Below are 18559 nucleotides of genomic sequence, written 5' to 3'. Positions count from 1 at the left end.
TTTAAGAGCGCCGGTGTGGGAGCAGATCCCTAAATAAAGGATGTTGTGTCAGCGCCTATTTGAGGCTACCGGTGGAGATGCTCCGAGGCAACGAAAAATCCTTTGAAATTCCTCTTGCAATAGTTTACCTGAAGCTCAAGAAAGAAAAACCCTTGACTGTGGTCCATACGAAGCAGCAAATCGTTTTCTTCCCCACCGAGTCCGCAAACCGAGCCGCCACCGATCGCATCGCACTCGCACCCGCACCCATGGACGACGTGGTCACCGACGCGCCGCCGCCGTCCCGCTTCTCCCCGGACGACCTCGACAACTTCGCCGCTCCCCTGCCGCAGCCCACCCCGATCCTCGTCGTCTCCCCCAACCCTAGCCCCTCCCCGCGCCTCCTAATCGTCCTCATCTCCCCCACCTCCCTCGCCCTGCTCCCCTCCCCGCCGCCTCCGCTCCACGCCTCCCTCCTCCTCCCCGACCTCCCCCTGCAGCAGTCCAACCACGCGCCCATCCGCGTCTACCTCCACCCGTCCTCCGGCGCCCTCCTCGCCGCCGTCCACGGCGCCGTCCCCGCCCACCGCGCGCGCGCCGCCGCCAGGAGCCTCATCTCCGCGCTCCAGCCGGAGGAGGTCCTGGTCCTCGACGCGGTCCGCAGCGGGGCCTACAGGGGCAGGCTCGCCGCGGACGAGACGGTGGAGGGGAAGCTGGAGACCAGCGCGGCCCGTCGGCTGGGAGGCGTGGGCGCGGCCAAGGGCGTCGCGGCGCTGGCGCCTCCGGGGAGCGTGATGGACGGGCTGGGCGCGGCCGTGATGGCGGAGTGTCAGATCCGGGGGAAGGCCGCGAGCATGGTGGTGACTTGGCCGGCGGCCGCGAGGCCCTCCGACTTCGGGGTCATGCGGCGCGTGGCGGCGGAGCTCGGCGTCGATCCGGTGAAGGCCGCGGCCAGGGTCTCCGGCCGGAGCGAGCTGGGCGCGCTGTATACTTAAGATGTTTATTATCCCTTCTTACTTCTCTGTGCTCATGGTTCGTCAGTTGTGTTGTTTGAGTTATGTAATCTGCGATGGGAGGTTGGAGAAAATTCCTAGATGCATCATCAGGAAATCAGTATGCAGCACAGATGATTTTGTGTTTCTGGCAATCAGCTATAGAACTATGGACACGCCAACTACAATTTACTAGTACTGCATTTTCTGGTATGTGTCGTCATCAGTGCATTTGATTGTGGTGTTGCTGTGTATGCGTTGAGAGAACATGCTGCCTTTGCGTTGAAAACTTGCCTTGTCATCAGAAACTAAGCTAGTGAAGTGGAGCACTGATCTGACCAAATGGTCAGAGATATACGCACACAGGGGTATGTATTAGAGGATTACGCAGCTTACACCAAAATTACACGGATGAAAGGGATCCAAGCTTGAAAACAGAAAAAGACCCAAAGTCCTTTGGAACATTCGTCCCTATAAAAACCGTACTGATTTTACCTTTTCATTCCACAAGAAAAGCAACAGTAAACCTAAGTGATCAGTAGTTGTGGTCCTAGGTTGAAAATTTCTAAAAGAAAATAATGGAATGAAGAAGATAACTTTTTATTAATCGCACTTGAGCCTGGGGCTGATAGACCGCCCGCTTCCTCTTCCCCGGCATGTTGGCGGACACTATGGCCGCTACCTCGCCAGGAGTCGGCTGGCCTCCCGCGACGGTGACGGGGACGTCCACCACCATCCGCGCCTCCGAAACACCTTCCGCGGTCGGCGAGACCTGCAAGTGGTCCATGGTGGCGAGATCCGGCCGCGTAGTGGCCGGAGAGGGCGGGGGCGGCGCGGGGGGCGGTAGTTGGGTGGGCTGAAATCTCGTTCGCGCGAGGAGTGAGGGTCGCGTTTAGCTTCGGCCGCCAACCCGCACACCTACGGGTCCCCGAGCGAACCCGGGGCGGAACTGGGAAAATTTAATACGGGCCGAGCGATTTACGGGGCCTGATAAACGTCGCGGAAGCGCCGAAACCCGTATTCCATCGGTTATTATACAGTTTTGGACGTTTTACAGGCCCGGTTAGACTTGCTCTTAGTCTTGTCATTATTAGATACAAAATTGCTAAGGGTGTGTTTGGTAGACCGAGGGAACTGAGATATTCTCATCTCAAGTCAGCTTATGGTCAGATATCTGAGGTTGGGAGAGTGAATTCCAAATGGCACAGGCTACCAAACACACCCTAAGTCTCATCTAGCTGAGATGTAGTTATGTCTGCTTGAAGATTCGTGTTTGCTGTTATTTGCACTATTCGCATTGAAACACACTAATGCAATTCAACCGAGATATATGTTAAGTCTCAGTCAAACTGAGCCTTAGAGACACCCTATTAGATATTAAGCTGGTGAAGTGGAGCACTGATCTGACATTTGGTCCACGATCATGCATTGGAACAGTACTGATTGGATATAATCACTACCACTTGGGCTATCATGAAGGAGTGAATATATGTAACACCACACCCATTTAAAATATAGATTAATCAAAAATCGAATCTTAAACTCAACTTGTACTCAATATTCCCGACAAAAACCATACTGACTTAGATTTTATCTTTTCATTTCGCAATAAAAGCACTGTTAACCTAACCTAAGTGATCAGTGGTCGTGGCGCTAGGTTGGAAATTTCTAAAAGAATATAATGAAATGAAGAAGATAACTTTTTATTGATCGCACTTGAGCCACCACACACCACGGCAGAACAAGGGGGGCACACTGGAGAACCCTGCCATTCTCCAAACAGAAACAAAACATGATGGGAGAAAAGGAAAAATGAATCGCACGATGGATACCAGCTAAAGGAAATGGGATACTGATTGGAGCAATAAATGGAATTAATTGTTTTTTAAGTACTCCCAGGAGAGCAAGGTATCCGTTTTAAATTAACACCCTCGCTCAACTGAGAACCAGAGGGAAATGTAGTGTCAGAAATGACACCACAAACCTGTTCTTTCGGAACGCTGGGAATGCTGCCCACCGGAGGGAGCTGTCCCTCGCCATTGCCCGGAACTTGCAGCTCCTCAGCGTCAGAAGCATGCCCCTCACTATGGTTGATGCCGAGGCTTTTGTCCCCAATATCTGAGCCCACCTTGTCTTCGCCTGTGTTGCTGCAATCTTTTGCAGCCCCAGCCTCAAGATGAGGCTGGTCGTTATTGTGTACTTCATCGCACATATCAGTACACGGCAATGATTGATACTCAGCTACAGTAACATTGCTTTCCTCCACCATGTCCACAGAAGCCTGATTGATCGTCTTGTCAATTTCTTCTTGTGACGATGATGCAAGAGTTTTGAACTTCCAAGACCCAGTGCTTGAACTATAAAGCGCCATGGCATTCTGTAGAAATTAAAACCAGTATTAAGAAGGCTCTGATACAAAAATTAACAAGGTTCTGACATAATAATTAAGTCCTAGATATTTCTTTACGCTACTGAACAATTATTTGAGATAGAGTAACATTATACTGTACTGCATTGATACAAATTTTAACATGTTTGGCTCAAAAGTAAATAAGGATGATAATGAGTTCTGATACAGGACAGCAATTTCAAGCCAGACAGGTCAACCCGTAAAAAGCTAGTTAAGGTTTGAAGGCTCTAGGTGGTCTGGGGGCTCTAGGTGATCTAGGTTGGGGATTAAACATGCAATAAAAGCATTACGGCTTCCCAATGTCATGCATAGATGGTACGTGTTCAATGCGAGCTAGGAAAACAAAAGCCAACTTTTGCGAACAGCCAGCCCCCATAGTTCAAAGCAATGATAGCTCTTTATGAACTTTGGCTAAGCTTTATTTAATAAAAAGCTTGTATATCTTTCAAAAATAACATTAGAAGCCAGCCTATGCAGAATTATGTTTTTTTTTTCTCAGGAGCTTATCACATGAAGAAAAATGCCCTAATTGAGAAACCTGAATAACATGGTAACCATCCAATGTGACAAATATTGAACTAGCCATTCATGCGCTGTCGGAGCGCTATCATGAATGCTTCTTAAAGTTGGTTCTTCCAAAGATGTACCTCAAATACAGAAGTAGCTTTCCCAGAAAACATGGATTTTACCATGTATTTGGTACCTTCTGCTTGATATCCATGCTCGTTTTTATTATTCTGTATAAGGGAACAGAAGGTTAAAATGGTTAATGTTAATAAATGAAACGCTTTTAACCAGCAAACTATACATATAAATATTCCATCTACCTTCAAGGACCGATGCATGCTAAATTTAGAAGATTCAGCCAGTTCAAACTCCCCCACCATTGTAATACATTTTTTGTACAACTCTGGTGAAGCAAGGCTTGCAGAAATGTCAAGGCTCTTAAAATAGGTAGAGCAAAACCGAGAATCCACTTCTACATTAGAAGGTCCAGGAGTTCTCTCAGATTTATATTTTGGAGCATGTGCATCAGCCTTTGCAGCATTGCTCTCATCAACTGGTTTGACTTCAGAGTTCTCACTTTGATTTTGAGCTGGGAACTGAATCAGTGAAGGCTTGTCAGAAGTATGAGATGGAAGTGGCACCTCTGTCTCTGCCTGCTGCTGAAAATCAGAATCTTTATTCTTGACCAAATCTCGTCCGCCATAGCTGTCAGAGTATTCTTCAACGACATTTCTGTTTGCATTCCAAACTGGCAATCCAGAGAGATATGGTTCTTCTGCGGAATTGTGCCATGGAAATGGTTGTGCAAATTGAGAAAAACTTTCAGGATGTCCATGCAGAGGATAATGAACCCCAGCATGATTCATATCCATAGGTGGTCGCATCCAAGGGAATTGGTGGATAGCTGGATGAAAACCAGGGACTGGAGGCCCATGCTGGAAAGGACCAAAACCATTAGGTACTGACGAAGGCCATGAAGAGGGATTATTCCAAGTGTTACCGTGCCCTCTTGCAGTATCAATAGTACCACTTCTTCTAGAGCGGCTGCTTGATCGGCATTCCCTAACCTGGCTCCTAGTATCATCATCAAAGGATCTTTGAGTGTCCATCTCAGACCTATCAGGTGCCACATGGAGATGCCCTGGTGATGCACTTTGATAGTTCTCGGTCGCTCGGCCATTCAATAATAACTCATGATGTCTAGTATTACTGCTCAGATTGTTCCGGATAGGAACTTGCCGATCACTCGCTGATGGTGGTCTGTCATTAAAATGAATTGGTCGGCCATCAGATCTCAAAATTCTACCATCTTTTGAGGGGTGCGAGGATTCTTTGCTATTTGCATCAGTTATACTGAGACCATCAACTGATTGAAAGTCAGATGTCCGTCTCTGTCTTCCCAGGGCAGCACCATACTCCCTGGGTGAGGATTCTTCTTGTTTTGGGAAATGCCTGAAATAAATAATAATTTGTTAAAATTTCAGATGGTTGCAGCATGCAGTTTGTAACTTTCAACGACTTATAGTTTGACCAAAAGAAAACCTTTTAACATACAGAGGATAAACTTAGAAAATAAGTAGCAAAATCACATGCAGAAACAGATGATAAGAAGTGCCCACAATTACTAGAACTACTTCTATGTTTTCACTCTTAACAGTTACTAGATCTGTTAGAAACAGGGCATCGAATACACATAAAAAGGAGAAAATTGTACTCAAGTAATCTCTCTTCCTAATACTTGTAAGAAAAAAAACATCACAAACAAGACAAAATAGGAGTCAATCAACTTCACCCACAAATTTACTATACACTAATTTAAACACAATCAAATCCAAAGGCACAAAGATACAACATGCCTTTCCCATTTTAAAAGTTGAAGTGCAATGTACTGTAGAGAAGAATGTGGTCAGCAGTGGAAAAAAAATACCTGCTTTGCTCCTTCACATGATACGTACTGGATCTAGAAGGGCTCTTCCTCTCAAAATCCCTCTTCCGAGAATCAACCTTCTCATATTCCCGTCTACGGTCTTCACTAGATAGAAATGAGCCTACATCAGACCTGTGTTTTGTAGTAGCATCTCCATGATATTCTTTTGCATTCCTCGGCTCCAGATCACCATTTTCTTCATAAGACCGTTTCTTCACTTTGCTATCATCTCTATACTTGGTGCTCCTGTGATCAGCAGCAGATGCATTCTCTTCATTGTCATTAAGTCTATTTTTATTATACCTGCTATCTGAGTAATTAAGTTCGTCCTTCTGGTGCTTTTCCAAAGATCTGTCTCTAGTGTTATCCTTTGAGGATCGCACTCCCCGTGATCCACCATCTTGATTCCTACTATTTCTATAAATATCATCTCGATGTTTCTCTCTAGAGTTATTGTCAGATCTTTCATTCCTAGGCTTCTCTTCATCTCTAGGCTTCTCTTTGTATCTTTCATCCTTATGTCTGCCCTCCTCTTTAGATCTTTCCTCTTTGTATTTTACATCCTTATGTCTATCTTCATGTCTAGACCTTTCCTCTCTGTACCTTTCATCTCTACTATGTCTTTCCTCTTCTTTATACCTTTCATCTCTACTATGTCTTTCCTCTTCTTTATACCTATCATCTCTACTATGTCTTTCCTCTTCTTTATACCTATCATCTTTGTATTTGTTATTCTTATACCTATCCTGAACTTTGGACCTATCATCCTTATATTTCTCTTCTCTACGTTTTTCCACACCTCTAGGCATGTCATCTTTGAATTTTTCATCTGTGTGCTGTTGCTCGTAATATCCATCAACCTTGGTACGAACATCCCTAGTCATGGTTTGCCTTTCCCTGCTGCCACCATGTGACTCATCTTTCCCAACAGACAGATCCTTCGTTTTCCTGTGCCTCCCATTCTTTTCTAGTTCAACATCGTGCAACTCATCTTCACGATGACGATCTGCTAATTTAATGAAAACAATATGTTATCAATAAAAATTAAAACTTAAATGCTTCAGAGATATAAAAATGATTAGAAGGTCCAACTCACAACAAACACACACCAATACTCTCTTTTTGATTAATGAGGTATTTTTTACACTCTTAAGTTTATGACCGCAATACCACTTGTTTTATTGCGTGGGTGAACTAAATCATAACAAGTAAACATGGCGGCTGTGTTCTTATGAGAAGGCGTCAACAACAGAACATAAACAAACAGATCAATGCAGTGATGTACAAGGCTCGAGAACAGTTTAGAAAGATATAATAGTCAGATAGCTTGTTCTGAAAACCGGCAATGCTGAATAGTAAATAAGACAACATAACTCATTTGAAATCACATACATTCTACTACTGCATAGGAACAAGTCACAAATAAATTATTTCACATTCAATCCATCCTGACAACATAATGAATGGTTCATGTCCAAATTATAATAGACACACAATAGGACAATGAACATATTTGAAATTTCAAGAATTAGGAGTGATGTTCAGGAGCTCTAGCATCCCCCACCAATTCATTTCAGACGCACACAGCATTTACCCACATCTGCACCTGCACAGGATGCACTTCTATGTGGTCGTGTATAGTCACACACTTCTATGTATATACATGACTACACGAGCACCTAAAGCTACCTACAAATTAAGTCATGTCAACTTGACTCTATGTCCATCAGAAGTTCAAACAGTGGCATGGATGGAACAAATGAGCATGTACACTTATAAGTTATTCATTCATAATGCTTAGGTTGAGCAGGTTCGTTTTTCTACGGGATGTGCTCTGCAATACAGGTATGTTTCATCATACAGTGAGATTAAGTCAGGCAACACATGTGGTGATATTAAGCCAAATGTCATGATAAGAGGTTATAATGTTCTCTGCGGTAAATATAATCAAGGGAAGAAACTCAAGTAAAAACCTTCAACTCAACATAATATTGTACTCCGTATATCAGTTTCTAGTTTAGTGACTTAAGCATTAAGTAGTTTATCCTTTTATTGTTACCAATGCCATCAACAAGAACTATGCAATTGACAGGTGTTCATGTTCCATAATCCCTATGATGCTTTGTTGAGTATAGAAAGTGATACTTCATAGTAAAAATCCACCAGCAAGTACGAAGGGGAGGCTGAAAAATACCTACCATCAGTTCCATTACACTTACTCCTCTCTTTGTTTCTTGGCATAGCTTTCAGTGATGCATCTTGCCTGCCCTCATCCCCCTTATCATGATCCCTACTCCTATCCTTCACCATCTTATACTGCTGATCGATATTGTCTCCCTTGCTTTCTTTTGACTTCTCTGCCTCAAGCTCAACCCCCCTCTCCTTGACCCGGCGATGCTCGCCGGCGCTATCTTCCTCCAACAATGCCCCTTTACTCGACTTCCTTCTGCTAACCTCGTCAGACCTATCAGAATTCCTTGCAGACTTCCCCTTGACATCACCATCCGAACTCCTCGACTTCTTCGAGTCACGGTGATTAACCCTCTCATCCTCCCGCCTCTCCTCCCTGGTGTCAGCCTCTTGCTCCCCTCTTCTCTTCCTCCTCTTCCTCTCATCCTCCCCGCCGCCGCTCCGCCTTTCGTCCCTGGTGTCAGCCTCTTGCTCCCCTCTGCTCTTCCTCTTCTTCAGCCCCTCCGCCGACGAGCCAGACGCCTCGCCCGCATTGGGAAGCTTCGCAGCCGCCGATGCCAGCCGCTTCTCGTGCTCCCTGGCGGACCCCTTCTCCCGCGGGCGCGGGTCCTCGTCGGAGTCCGACCTGTCCCGCTCCTCCCGGCCGTGCTTGCGTGACCTGCGTCGCGTGCTCCTCGGCATCCTGGTTTCTTCCAATCTCACGGCCAATTCGAAACCCTGGCCTCCCCTAAATCCACAGCAGAGCCCTCCACAGGAGCGAAACCAAACCTTGGCCGGACCGGACACAAATCCACCGGAACTGCTCGTCTCGCCACGGAAACCGCCCAGAACACTCCAAGAAGCAACGGAAGTTAAAGAAAACTTCGCAGGAAGCAGCAGCAGCGATTCCGGCGGCGGCGGGGGCCGGCTTTGACGAGGGGCGACGCGAGCTACAGTAGGATTCGGATGGTGGGAGACCTTGCAGGAACCGAATCGAATCGAATGGGATGGGATCGAGTAGGAGCAGCGGGCGGGCAGGCGAGGAAGGGGATTGGGAATTGGAGGCGGGGGCGAGAAGAGAAGCGACGCGATCGCGGATTTTCGGGGGGATTTTATCTATTTTTTTCCCCGCAGATTTTGTTTCCGGTACGGCGTTGCGTGTATCGGGTGAAGCGTGACGGAAATACCCATTGTGTGGTTGCGTCGGCTGGGCGTGGGTGGCGGTTAATTTGAGCCTTGTTTCAGGGTAACACGGTAATTTGTGGTTCAACTTCCATGGCACTTTTTTTTACTTTTGTTTCGATGCTTTTTTATTTTTTTAAGAAACGTGAGCTTTATTGATCAGATCACATAATCAAAATGTTTAATGTGTTTACATATTATTATCACACGGATACAATTTGAAACAACCCTGCGCCACACTGTGGAAACAAAAGAACTCGCTAAGCTTAGCCGAACTATGAGCCCAACATGTAACCCTCAATTTACATGATGAAAAGAACATGAAATAAAGAACTTCGCGGTATTCTTAGGTATCATGGATCACATGACCGCAGAGGGATTGATCTTTACACTCCAATGTCACCGAATGGAAACTACTTTTACAGAGTAGTTTGAAATGCTAAGACATTCGATCAACAATTCAGGTCATGTTGGACCTTAGGTCTAAGAACATGACATTTACACTTTACTTGGGACAAAAAGATGACAACTTGCTCGTTGCATCTCAAAGTTGGTCCGTATGACTCAATAAACTTCTTCATCAAAGTAAGCACTATCCAATTGGCCTCACCATGCCTATAACTTGCGAAACTGAGTCATTAGTCTACTCGGACACTAGTCAAGGATGTGCGTCCCCATAACCTTATTGACTAGGGAATATTTCATATTAAATCACCTATTTGATGATACATATCATTGATGATGCTCAAGGACAACATAAATACTAATGAATATCCTTTGAAAATATCACCATAATATGATTGACTTTAGAAGTCCTACTTTGGGGAGGAGTCTCAAAAAGGATAAGGTGAGCTTCTTGTGGCATTTTGGGATCTTTCATGGTAACCCAAGGTCTCCAACTGGGATTAGTCCTCGCCCCCAAGGAAGTGAACATTTATCCATGCTCTTTACTTATGCTTCTAACCCACGATAGGAATCAATTGAAGAAGACGATGAAGAATAGATGTGAGGTTGGACCTCATAAGGAGGGGGGTTGACTGGTTTTCAGCTCAGGAGAAAAGAAGCTCAAATACGAGAGTTGGAGGAGACATTGCATACACACAATGTGTCATTTACCGGAGCACAAATTGATGTGGGAGCAAGAACAAAAGTTATCGTTATCCGATGCTAACACTTTAGAGCCATATATGATGACACTTGTCTTCGCGACGAGGGAGTGAATCGTGAGTACAAATATAACTTCACTCATTGGTGGCTTTAGAGGTGAGGCTGGGAAGTTCCAACTTTGCAAGCAAGCTCGGTGGTGGTTGTAGCTCCAACTTTAGAGATGAGGTTTGCGATAGATATAACAATGGTGTTGACTGTGGGGGGGGGGGTTGTGGCTCGGGGATTATTATATTTATGTTGAACGATACATGTTTATGATATTTGAGTATCATTTCCTACTAGCTTCATTCAACATTGTGAATTTAGATATGGTCGAATGTATGCGTTGGAATTGTGGTGATGAAATTTAGATACACATAAAGCACCTTTTAAAACGTTTGAGATTTTTTTTTTGAAATTGTTGCTAAAATTTGACACTGCTTTTAAGGACATGGGTGTGACTGCCCTTAAAACAATATGGGTCTATTTTAAGGAACCTGAGCTATATGAAGACCTTTTTGTTATTTCTATGTAACCTAAAATACAAGGAAATTTGCCTTGGGATTTTACATATTCGTAGTATACATGATTGACTACGTCTAGAATTTCTTTTAGAGGTTTAAAACATTGTTTCTGAATTTTGAAAAAAGACAACCTCCATGTAGCTCCAAATGGAGTTTCCCCCTGTTTTAAGGTATAGTGCTTGAGATACTTTTAGAAATACTTTTTGTATGTGCGGGGTTTTTAGGATATGCTAGATATGCATACTAGTGGTTCATGTGATCTGCCCGAAATGTTCAAGCCAGGAGTCCCCACCACGACCTTCAGTTTCTGCATCACTGTAGAAACATTTTCTGAGCCGTCAGATCTCTCAGCAGCCAAAACGGACGGTCAGGATGTCACGTGAGCAGCGCTGTCCTCCCCAACTCGACTGCAATCGATCCCCAAAGTGAAACAGAGAAACCGATCGAAGCAATAATGGACGCGCTCACCCGCCTCCACCGCTCGCTCGCCGGCGGCGACGACGAAGAGGGGCAAGAGGACGACCTTCTCGGTGACACCGAAGACCTCTGCTCCCTGTCCCCTCTCCAGGTCAGACATGCCCCTCCCCAGAGCCCTCGAACGCATCAGCTCTTTCTTGGTCCGCGTCGATCTGACATGTTCTGCCTTCTGATTGTTTTGCCTTGTTCAGCGGCTCTACTACTTTGCGGCGTGCCTGGCTGCTGGACTCGTCCTCATGATGCTGGTACGTGGCTGTAATCTCCGTGCTGTTTTTGCTGTAGTTGCTAGTTGACCGCAGGTGAATAATTAGCCATGTTGACGAGCCTGACGATATTTTGAGCAATTGGATGTTGGATCATATACATCGAGGGATTATTAAGAACCATCGTTAAGAGTTATGCTTGCAATGTTATTTTCAGCAATGCCTGATGCTATTCCTTCCAAATATCAGATATGTCATTTGACATTTAGGCTTAGCAAAACTAAACCTGAAGTACTGGGTCATATCTCACGAATAAATAGTTAAATACCCATTTCAGCATTCAGAACTTTAGGTTACCCAACACAGTGATTTCGCAGTAAGAACATACATCACATTTATTCGGTCGGTGCTGGAGACCTGATGTTTTGCCTTCTCTTGGAGAACCTAACCGAAACAACTGTTAATCGACCTAATTCCATTAGAGTGCAGAAATTTTATCATTAGGCTTTGCACTTTCAGTACACCTTGATGGTAATTCTGAACTATTGAGCAGAAGTTAATTGTTGTAAATCAAACATGTTTGGCTGTAAATTCTTCATGCAATGCACTGCTTACTTTAAATTTTTTCTTGTGCAGTCACTTATTGTCTTCGCCAGACCTATCAAATTCGCCATCATGTTCACATTTGGAAACATAATGGCAGTTGGCAGGTGAGTACCCAGATTTTCACTATGTTTTTTTATCTTCAGATTTCTACTCTTCGACAAATATGTGTTTCTATTTATACAAATGTAGCCAAACTGTCAAGTGTGAATCATATGCTCCTATCAAATGCCAAGTTGATATATTTGTTCAGACCTTTCATTAGGTCTACTAACTTTCTTTCTTGAATATTTGCAATATGTTGATTTCATACTTTGTTTGGCAGCACAGTCTTTGTAATGGGGCTGGATAAACAACTGAGGATGATGTTTGACCCAGTTCGTGTTTATGCTACGGCTATTTATGGTGGATGTGTTGTTTTTGCTCTAATTTTTGCTCTTTTGGTTAGTAATCTCTATCTCTCTTTGTTCATTTATAGCCTTATTCCTGGGTGTAAATTACCTAGTTGAATGGAGATTTGTCCAAGCTTGGTGGATAACCATGCATTGTGATTGTGGTTTGTGTGCAGATTCATGACAAGTTGCTAACATTGATTGCAATCATATGTGAGATCTGCGCCCTCTTTTGGTAAGTTGGCTTTCCTGCAAATAGTCTGAAGTTACTTACTGACTTGTTAATCATTAAACTATCACTTTATAATACAGATACCACAAAGTTGCAATTACCTTAATTAAGTTCAGGTATGCAATTAAACAGGGAAATAAACGACTAGACATACTTGGTTGTTTTGCATATAGAAAAAGTAAATGAAACTTGTATTATGTACTTATTACTGTGCTAAGTGAGGCAATGTCTAGAATGTTACTCTGCTGCATGCACTAGGATAATCCCAACACCTGCCAATATTTTTTTCATTTACTTTTCTGTGTTTTCTGAATTGTAAGAATATTAAATGAACCCAGTTAATTATCTGCAGTCATTGGATCCTTGAGTGCTATCATGTACTGAATGTGTTCATAGAGGACCATTAGCAAACTCAGAACTGAGATTAGCTTATACTATCAAGATAACAGAGAATTGTTACATCCCCTTGCATTTTATTGGAATCGATTTCAGGTTTTCCCGAGTGTTGCTTGTTTTATGTATCCATTTGCGGAGTTATTGAAGTCATTGTATATGTGTAGCATGCCCATTTTCCAGCCATGTCAAATTGTCGAAGAAGCAATACCTGTAATACTAAATAGAGCACCACCTCTAACTTGGTGGGAGCGCAGATACGCCAGTGGATAATATGCAATTCACCCAGTCCTTTAATGCACTCCATTATACAGGGGGCTTAACTTTTATGTCTTTTTGGTATACAAGTACACAACTGTAAAGAGTACATGCCTAAAAAAGCTATCAAGTAGTGATGCCAGATTAGTAGCTGGTAACCATGAGTGGTCGCATCATCCCAGTAGAAACGGTTCCACAGGGAACATGTTGCTGAAACGGTGCAGCTTCGTCAGTCTTAAGTGGCATATGCAAAGCTGGAGTAAGCAATGCCTGACTATTAGTTCCTTAGGGATTTTGAAATTGCTATGCACAATAGTACAGTAGCAGCCAATAGCCAAAATCTTGTAATGAAAGTAAGAACTAGTAAGGGTAATGGTGCAAGGATCCTGAAGCAAACATAGAAGTAAAGTTACAAGCTAAACTTGCCTGTATGATAGCGTGGCGTTTTCCTTGGTGGCGTGGCCCTGGGGCCAGGGGAGGTGCAGAGCATGATGGAGGAGATGGACCCTGTCAGGAACTGTTTCTTCTTGTAATCAAGGCTCAGCAGCAGGGTGTACAGTAGGACATTGTATCTCAGTTTGTAGCGAAGAGAAATAGTACGCAATGCTATATTTGAACATATAACTTAATTGGGGACCATGCAAACTTCGATATTCACTTAAAACATTCAGTGTAAGAATATAATCCTTTTTCTACTTAGAGGTCTCCAGAATTTCAGATAGTGTATATAGCATGTGGGGAAACTAGATACAGGTTATTTTGAACACTGTAAAATCTCCAATCCAGGAAACAATGTGCTGATTGTACTATCTCAGTTTTCTGCTCTTCCCCTTTCAGTCAACTGACAGAATTACCTAGTTTTTTAAAATAAAAGACAGAATTATCTGACCATGCTAAAATGCCCCCCTTCATTTTCCACCTCAGGTACAGCTTGAGCTACATCCCCTTCGCTCGCCGAATCGTTTCCGACCTGATGGTGAAGCTTTGCGACACTGAACTATGACACTGCCCGTTGTTAACATGCTTGGGCACCTGAAATCAGAGATCTGCTCATCTCCGCCGCCCCTGCAGTTCAAGTGTGTCACCCATTTCCTTTTTTTGTTGATGAATGATGAATGGATCAATCTGTATATTTTTTTTCTGTATAAATGCTATGGGAGACACTTTATTTGTGCAGCTCAGAACTCCTGAAACCTTGATTCCATTGTTTCTTTATACCAGATCATGTGTAAATTTGTTTTTGGAAAGGTTCTGTGTAAATTTGTTGCTGCAAAACTCAGCTAAACAGCATATCCATTTTGGCTTATTTGCTCTGGACGAGTTATTTCTGTGAACCCCAAAGTTGTAGTCATTTTTCTACAGTTATTAATCCTGCACTTTTCATTCCTCTCTTGCAGAAGAAAAAATGCTCACTGTTCGAGCGTGCAAGCCAATTCTGGAACACAGATCAGCACAGCTGTGCACAGCATTCACGGCCACCACTGGCATGTGGGCCCACCAGAACGGAGGTTGCCCCACATCCCAGTGAGCCAGCGGTGACACGTGGACTCTGGTAGAATACCCAAACTACCCTTGCAGCTGTGCTTCAGTTCTTCCAACCATTTCAAATTTCGAAACCCGTGTCGCCTACATATGCGTCCCTGCTTCGCCCGCACACGGCACCTCACCTGCCTAGTACATGGGCAAGGCCATCTCTCTTCTGCGCCCACCACCACCACCACCGAGCGAGAGCGGGATGATGGAGCTGAGGAAGCGCCCGCGGCCGCGGCTGCTCGACCCCGACTTCGTCTCGTCGCCCCCGCCCACGCCGCCCAGGAAGCGGCCCGCGGCGGCGGCGGAGGACCCGGCGCCGAGCAAGAGGGCCAGGCTGTGCGGGAGCTACTACATCGGCAGCCCCGTCGTCGGGCTCCAGCCGACCAGGTGCTGCCGGCTGGCGGCGCCCCTGGCGCGCGCCTCCTCCATCCCTCGCTCTCGCGTCCCCTTCAACTGGTACGCGCTTCGGGTCTCCCTCCCTCTCGTGCGTCTCCGTTCCGTGGATTTGGAATTTTCCGTGCCTGCTGCTGTTGGTGGTGGATTCGCTCGACTACGCTCGGGGCTGCTGCGCTTCGAATCGACTCGAGTTCGTAGTTTCGTTTGAATCCCCCTGTTGAAGGCGTGTGTAGTTCTGGAACGCCGCGCGCGGTGTGTAGGAGGGAGCGAATTGGTCTCAACATTTGTGCGATGTTCGGTGCGAATCACCTTGCAATTTCGCGTGCTGAATCGCGTAATCTGTGCCTTGTTCTGCGTGTTGGGGTGGCTTGAGTTTTCCTGCCGTGAATCGATTCGAGCTCCTAGTTTGAATCCTCTCAACCCTGAAGGCGTGTGTAGCTCTGGAATGCGGTGTATCGGAGGGAGCGAAATTGGCCTGAACATCTGTGCGATGTTTGACGAATCGGTGCGAATCACCTTGCGATTTCGCGTACTGAATTGCGTGTCTATGTCTTGTTTTGCGTGTTGGAGTGGTTTGGATTTTTCTGCCGTGAATCGAGCTTTGTGTTGAAGCGATCGCAACTGAACCCAGTGTCCAGCTGGTTTTACTGTTTGAACCCCCACTGCATGCGCGCGGTAGATTGAGGAACTGACGCGCACAACCGCTCGAAATTCTGGCTTCGCGTTTTCCAATTAGAAACGTATCTGTGTCCTGTTTTGCGTCAATCGAGCTTGGTGTTGAAGCGATCGCAACTGGGCCACTCTCCAGTTGGTGATACTGTTTGAATCCTCTGCATGCGGTAGATTGAAGCCTGCTGATTATTTCGAATTTTGGTGCGCTGGATGTGACTCTCACTCCCTCGAAATTCTGGCTTATTAGCGTTTCCAATTAGAAATGTAGAATCGCTGCCCATATCTGCATGTGTTTTGAAGTGATTCGAGTTCGGCTCTGTTACTGGGTTTGAAGCAGCAGGAGCTCGAGTTGGTCCAAGGTGCCCTGCATTGCTGTTTGTAACCTCAGTTTAGGTGGCTGGGTCGGGTGAGCTATTGTGACATTTTGTTTGTATTCAAATTCTCTGGAGCGAAGTGTTTGTTTACCAATAGCTAATGCCTGCAATTTGCTTTGAGTTACTTGTGATTCTGATGCTTCAGCGAGTTAGAGATTCTATATTTGATATAGTACTGGGATTCGGATAGCGTTCTAGTTCAGGATTTCGTTGTTGTCTACCTGTTCTGCAACCTTGTGCAGCATTGTTTCTGATCGGCATTTGTATGCTTTAGTCTGAGCAGCGAATTCTGCTTCGAGGTTTGAAATCTGAAGACCATTATTCTGTTATTGGTGCAGGTATGAGCCGGACATGTGGACGGAGGTGGCCAAGTACCTGCACGGCGCCGACCTGGTGCACCTCGCCGCTACCTGCCACTGGTTCCGCCATCTCCTCTTCGGAGAAGACTCGATCTGGTGCTACGCCTTCTTCCGTGACCTCTCCCTCCGCACTGACGATGCCAGGATCCTCAAGCTCCTCATTCCCCGCCCGTTCCACCGCTCCTGGCGCCTCCTCTACGTCAACGCCTTCAGTAAGCACCAAGCCTTCGGTGTTCTCCTCCCTTCCTACACTGACACCAGGCCCACTTACTGACACACGTGCTCCTCTCTTCCCCTGTTCCTTGCAGACAACACCCACGCATACTGCTTTCGCCAGCCCAAGAAGCACATCGGTAAGCACTTCGCAGCAATGTCCCAGAAATTCTCTCCTAGCCTGTTTCTTGTGCCATTGCCGTTTACTCCTGCATCGATATATATATACCTGACGCTTGGTCTGGTGCAGAGTGGTTTCGCATTGGTGGATTCCTGATGGACACGTCGAGGATGCTGCTGACGGCGACGCTGGTGCTGCCACGAGGGATGCCGCCGGCTGACGAGAACCCGCGGTTCTCCATCAGTCTGACTGGGGCCTGCTTGCTCACCAACGTCCGACCTGGCATCTGGATCGCTGGTACGTGCACACGTCCCATGCCCCCCTTCTTGCCCGTTCCTGGAGCTTACTGGTATTGCTGAACTGTTTGGCATGCCTCATTGTTCATTGGTCTTCTTGAATGCTGCAGACATGCACATGGTGCGATGCCCTGTGTGCAACTTCAAAAAGTGCAAAGGTGATGCTAGCTTGGAGGTTGTTGTTGTTCTTGGTCCTGCCATTGTGGTGCTGCTTACTGAATTTAGTTAGTGTCCGAACAACTTGTGGTACAGGGACAATGCAGGTTCTGGAAGCCCGGCACTGTGAGCTGTACCTGGAGAAGAAGTTCAAGGATGGGACCTGGGAGTATGAGGACATTGGCAGTCACTTCAGCGATGGGCCGCTGGATAACGCCGGCGCTGCCATCTTTAACTGCGACCACATCCATACCCCACACATCGGCAGTTCGTTCCTGAACCATTCAAAAACCATTCCAGCACTTCGTTAATTCACTTGTGCATGATTGCCTGATATGTGCATGACACTCACGCTCACTTTTACATCTTTTGTGCAGACATTCTCAATGCCAAGTCTTGGATCCGGGAACGCTCCAACCTGCTGCCCAGGGCACGCTTCACCCCCATCGCTGTCGCCATGAACAGCAACCTCAAACCCAACCATGGTATGTCTAGTTCTGGCAAGAGCATGAGCTGATGCAAGCATTCATCTTGGCTGGAGTCTAGTTCTGACATGAATTTCTACTATTCCATGTGTCTCTCATGACAGGCTTGCTGTCCAAGTTCAAGGCGATGCGGTACTCGAAGGACGGGGAGATCGTGTCTGTCAGGATAACACAGCAGCTCCTGTGATTCTGTGCTTGGTTTGTTTTATGGCTGGGTTCCTTTGATGCTGCATTGTGGAATGTGTTAATGCGTAGCTAGTTTGCGGTGATACTAGTGCTGACAGGGATAGTCACAGAGGAGGGACATAAGTACAGTAGAGTAAGTAAATTGGCCTCTACACTAAACTTCAGAAAATGAGAATAGGAAATTGCACAAATAGAGCAGGATCTCTGTTGTTTGTTTTATCGAGCATTGTTTAATGTAAGAATTGCGGAATCTTTGGATCATATATATATAGAATTATGTGGATTCTTCCAGCTTACCGTTGTGCGTACTGGGCTTGTTGCTTGGTTAACTGCTTCTCTATCTATCTTGTTCATAATAGAACTGTTGCATCCCA

The 18559-nt window shown here is 45.5% G+C and overlaps 4 protein-coding genes across 5 annotated transcripts; 3 read left to right on the top strand and 1 right to left on the bottom strand.

The window, feature by feature from the left end:
• The first annotated feature begins 248 nt into the window (after nt 1–248).
• On the top strand, nt 249–1126 carry LOC124659807. The gene has a single exon (XM_047197613.1). It carries the CDS (start codon nt 249–251, stop codon nt 972–974), a length of 726 nt encoding a protein of 241 aa, XP_047053569.1. The 3' UTR covers nt 975–1126.
• Nucleotides 1127–2653: 1527 nt separating this feature from the next.
• On the bottom strand, nt 2654–8686 carry LOC124660252 (trichohyalin-like). 2 transcript variants are annotated; one of them, XM_047198053.1, is made up of 5 exons: nt 8014–8686; nt 5816–6824; nt 4209–5340; nt 4029–4118; nt 2654–3348 (listed from the first exon to the last, which is right to left on the bottom strand). In XM_047198053.1, exons 1-5 carry the CDS (start codon nt 8684–8686, stop codon nt 2857–2859), a joined length of 3396 nt encoding a protein of 1131 aa, XP_047054009.1. In that variant the 3' UTR covers nt 2654–2856. The 2 variants fall into 2 exon arrangements, with proteins under 2 accessions (XP_047054009.1, XP_047054010.1); XM_047198054.1 differs by having other exon boundaries at nt 5816–6821.
• Nucleotides 8687–11290: 2604 nt separating this feature from the next.
• On the top strand, nt 11291–14397 carry LOC124668405 (vesicle transport protein SFT2B-like). Its single transcript, XM_047205551.1, has 6 exons — nt 11291–11404; nt 11505–11558; nt 12153–12226; nt 12445–12562; nt 12688–12746; nt 14319–14397. The coding sequence occupies exons 1-6, from the start codon at nt 11291–11293 to the stop codon at nt 14395–14397; spliced, it is 498 nt and encodes a 165-aa protein (XP_047061507.1).
• A 588-nt stretch (nt 14398–14985) lies between these two features.
• On the top strand, nt 14986–18358 carry LOC124659089 (probable F-box protein At3g61730). The gene is made up of 8 exons (XM_047197039.1): nt 14986–15383; nt 16708–16940; nt 17037–17081; nt 17192–17359; nt 17469–17516; nt 17611–17781; nt 17892–17999; nt 18104–18358. Exons 1-8 carry the CDS (start codon nt 15073–15075, stop codon nt 18184–18186), a joined length of 1167 nt encoding a protein of 388 aa, XP_047052995.1. The 5' UTR covers nt 14986–15072; the 3' UTR covers nt 18187–18358.
• The last annotated feature ends 201 nt before the right edge of the window (nt 18359–18559 follow it).

This window comes from Lolium rigidum, chromosome 6 (assembly GCF_022539505.1).
Source record: "Lolium rigidum isolate FL_2022 chromosome 6, APGP_CSIRO_Lrig_0.1, whole genome shotgun sequence".
NCBI lineage: Eukaryota > Viridiplantae > Streptophyta > Magnoliopsida > Poales > Poaceae > Lolium > Lolium rigidum.
Note: the sequence above shows the minus strand (reverse complement) of the source record. Positions and strands in the feature narration are given on the sequence as shown.

Coding starts and splice junctions, on each gene's coding strand:
- LOC124668405 (XM_047205551.1), top strand. CDS start 11,291: ATGGACGCGCTCACCCGCCTCCACCGCTCGCTCGCCGGCGGCGACGAC. Junction 11,405..11,504: donor GCTCCCTGTCCCCTCTCCAG/GTCAGACATGCC, acceptor TGCCTTGTTCAG/CGGCTCTACTACTTTGCGGC. Junction 11,559..12,152: donor GACTCGTCCTCATGATGCTG/GTACGTGGCTGT, acceptor TTTCTTGTGCAG/TCACTTATTGTCTTCGCCAG.
- LOC124659807 (XM_047197613.1), top strand. CDS start 249: ATGGACGACGTGGTCACCGACGCGCCGCCGCCGTCCCGCTTCTCCCCG.
- LOC124659089 (XM_047197039.1), top strand. CDS start 15,073: ATGGGCAAGGCCATCTCTCTTCTGCGCCCACCACCACCACCACCGAGC. Junction 15,384..16,707: donor TCTCGCGTCCCCTTCAACTG/GTACGCGCTTCG, acceptor TTATTGGTGCAG/GTATGAGCCGGACATGTGGA. Junction 16,941..17,036: donor CCTCTACGTCAACGCCTTCA/GTAAGCACCAAG, acceptor TGTTCCTTGCAG/ACAACACCCACGCATACTGC.
- LOC124660252 (XM_047198053.1), bottom strand. CDS start 8,686: ATGCCGAGGAGCACGCGACGCAGGTCACGCAAGCACGGCCGGGAGGAG. Junction 5,341..5,815: donor CATGTGAAGGAGCAAAGCAG/GTATTTTTTTTC, acceptor TATTTATTTCAG/GCATTTCCCAAAACAAGAAG. Junction 3,349..4,028: donor AAGCTACTTCTGTATTTGAG/GTACATCTTTGG, acceptor TAATTTCTACAG/AATGCCATGGCGCTTTATAG.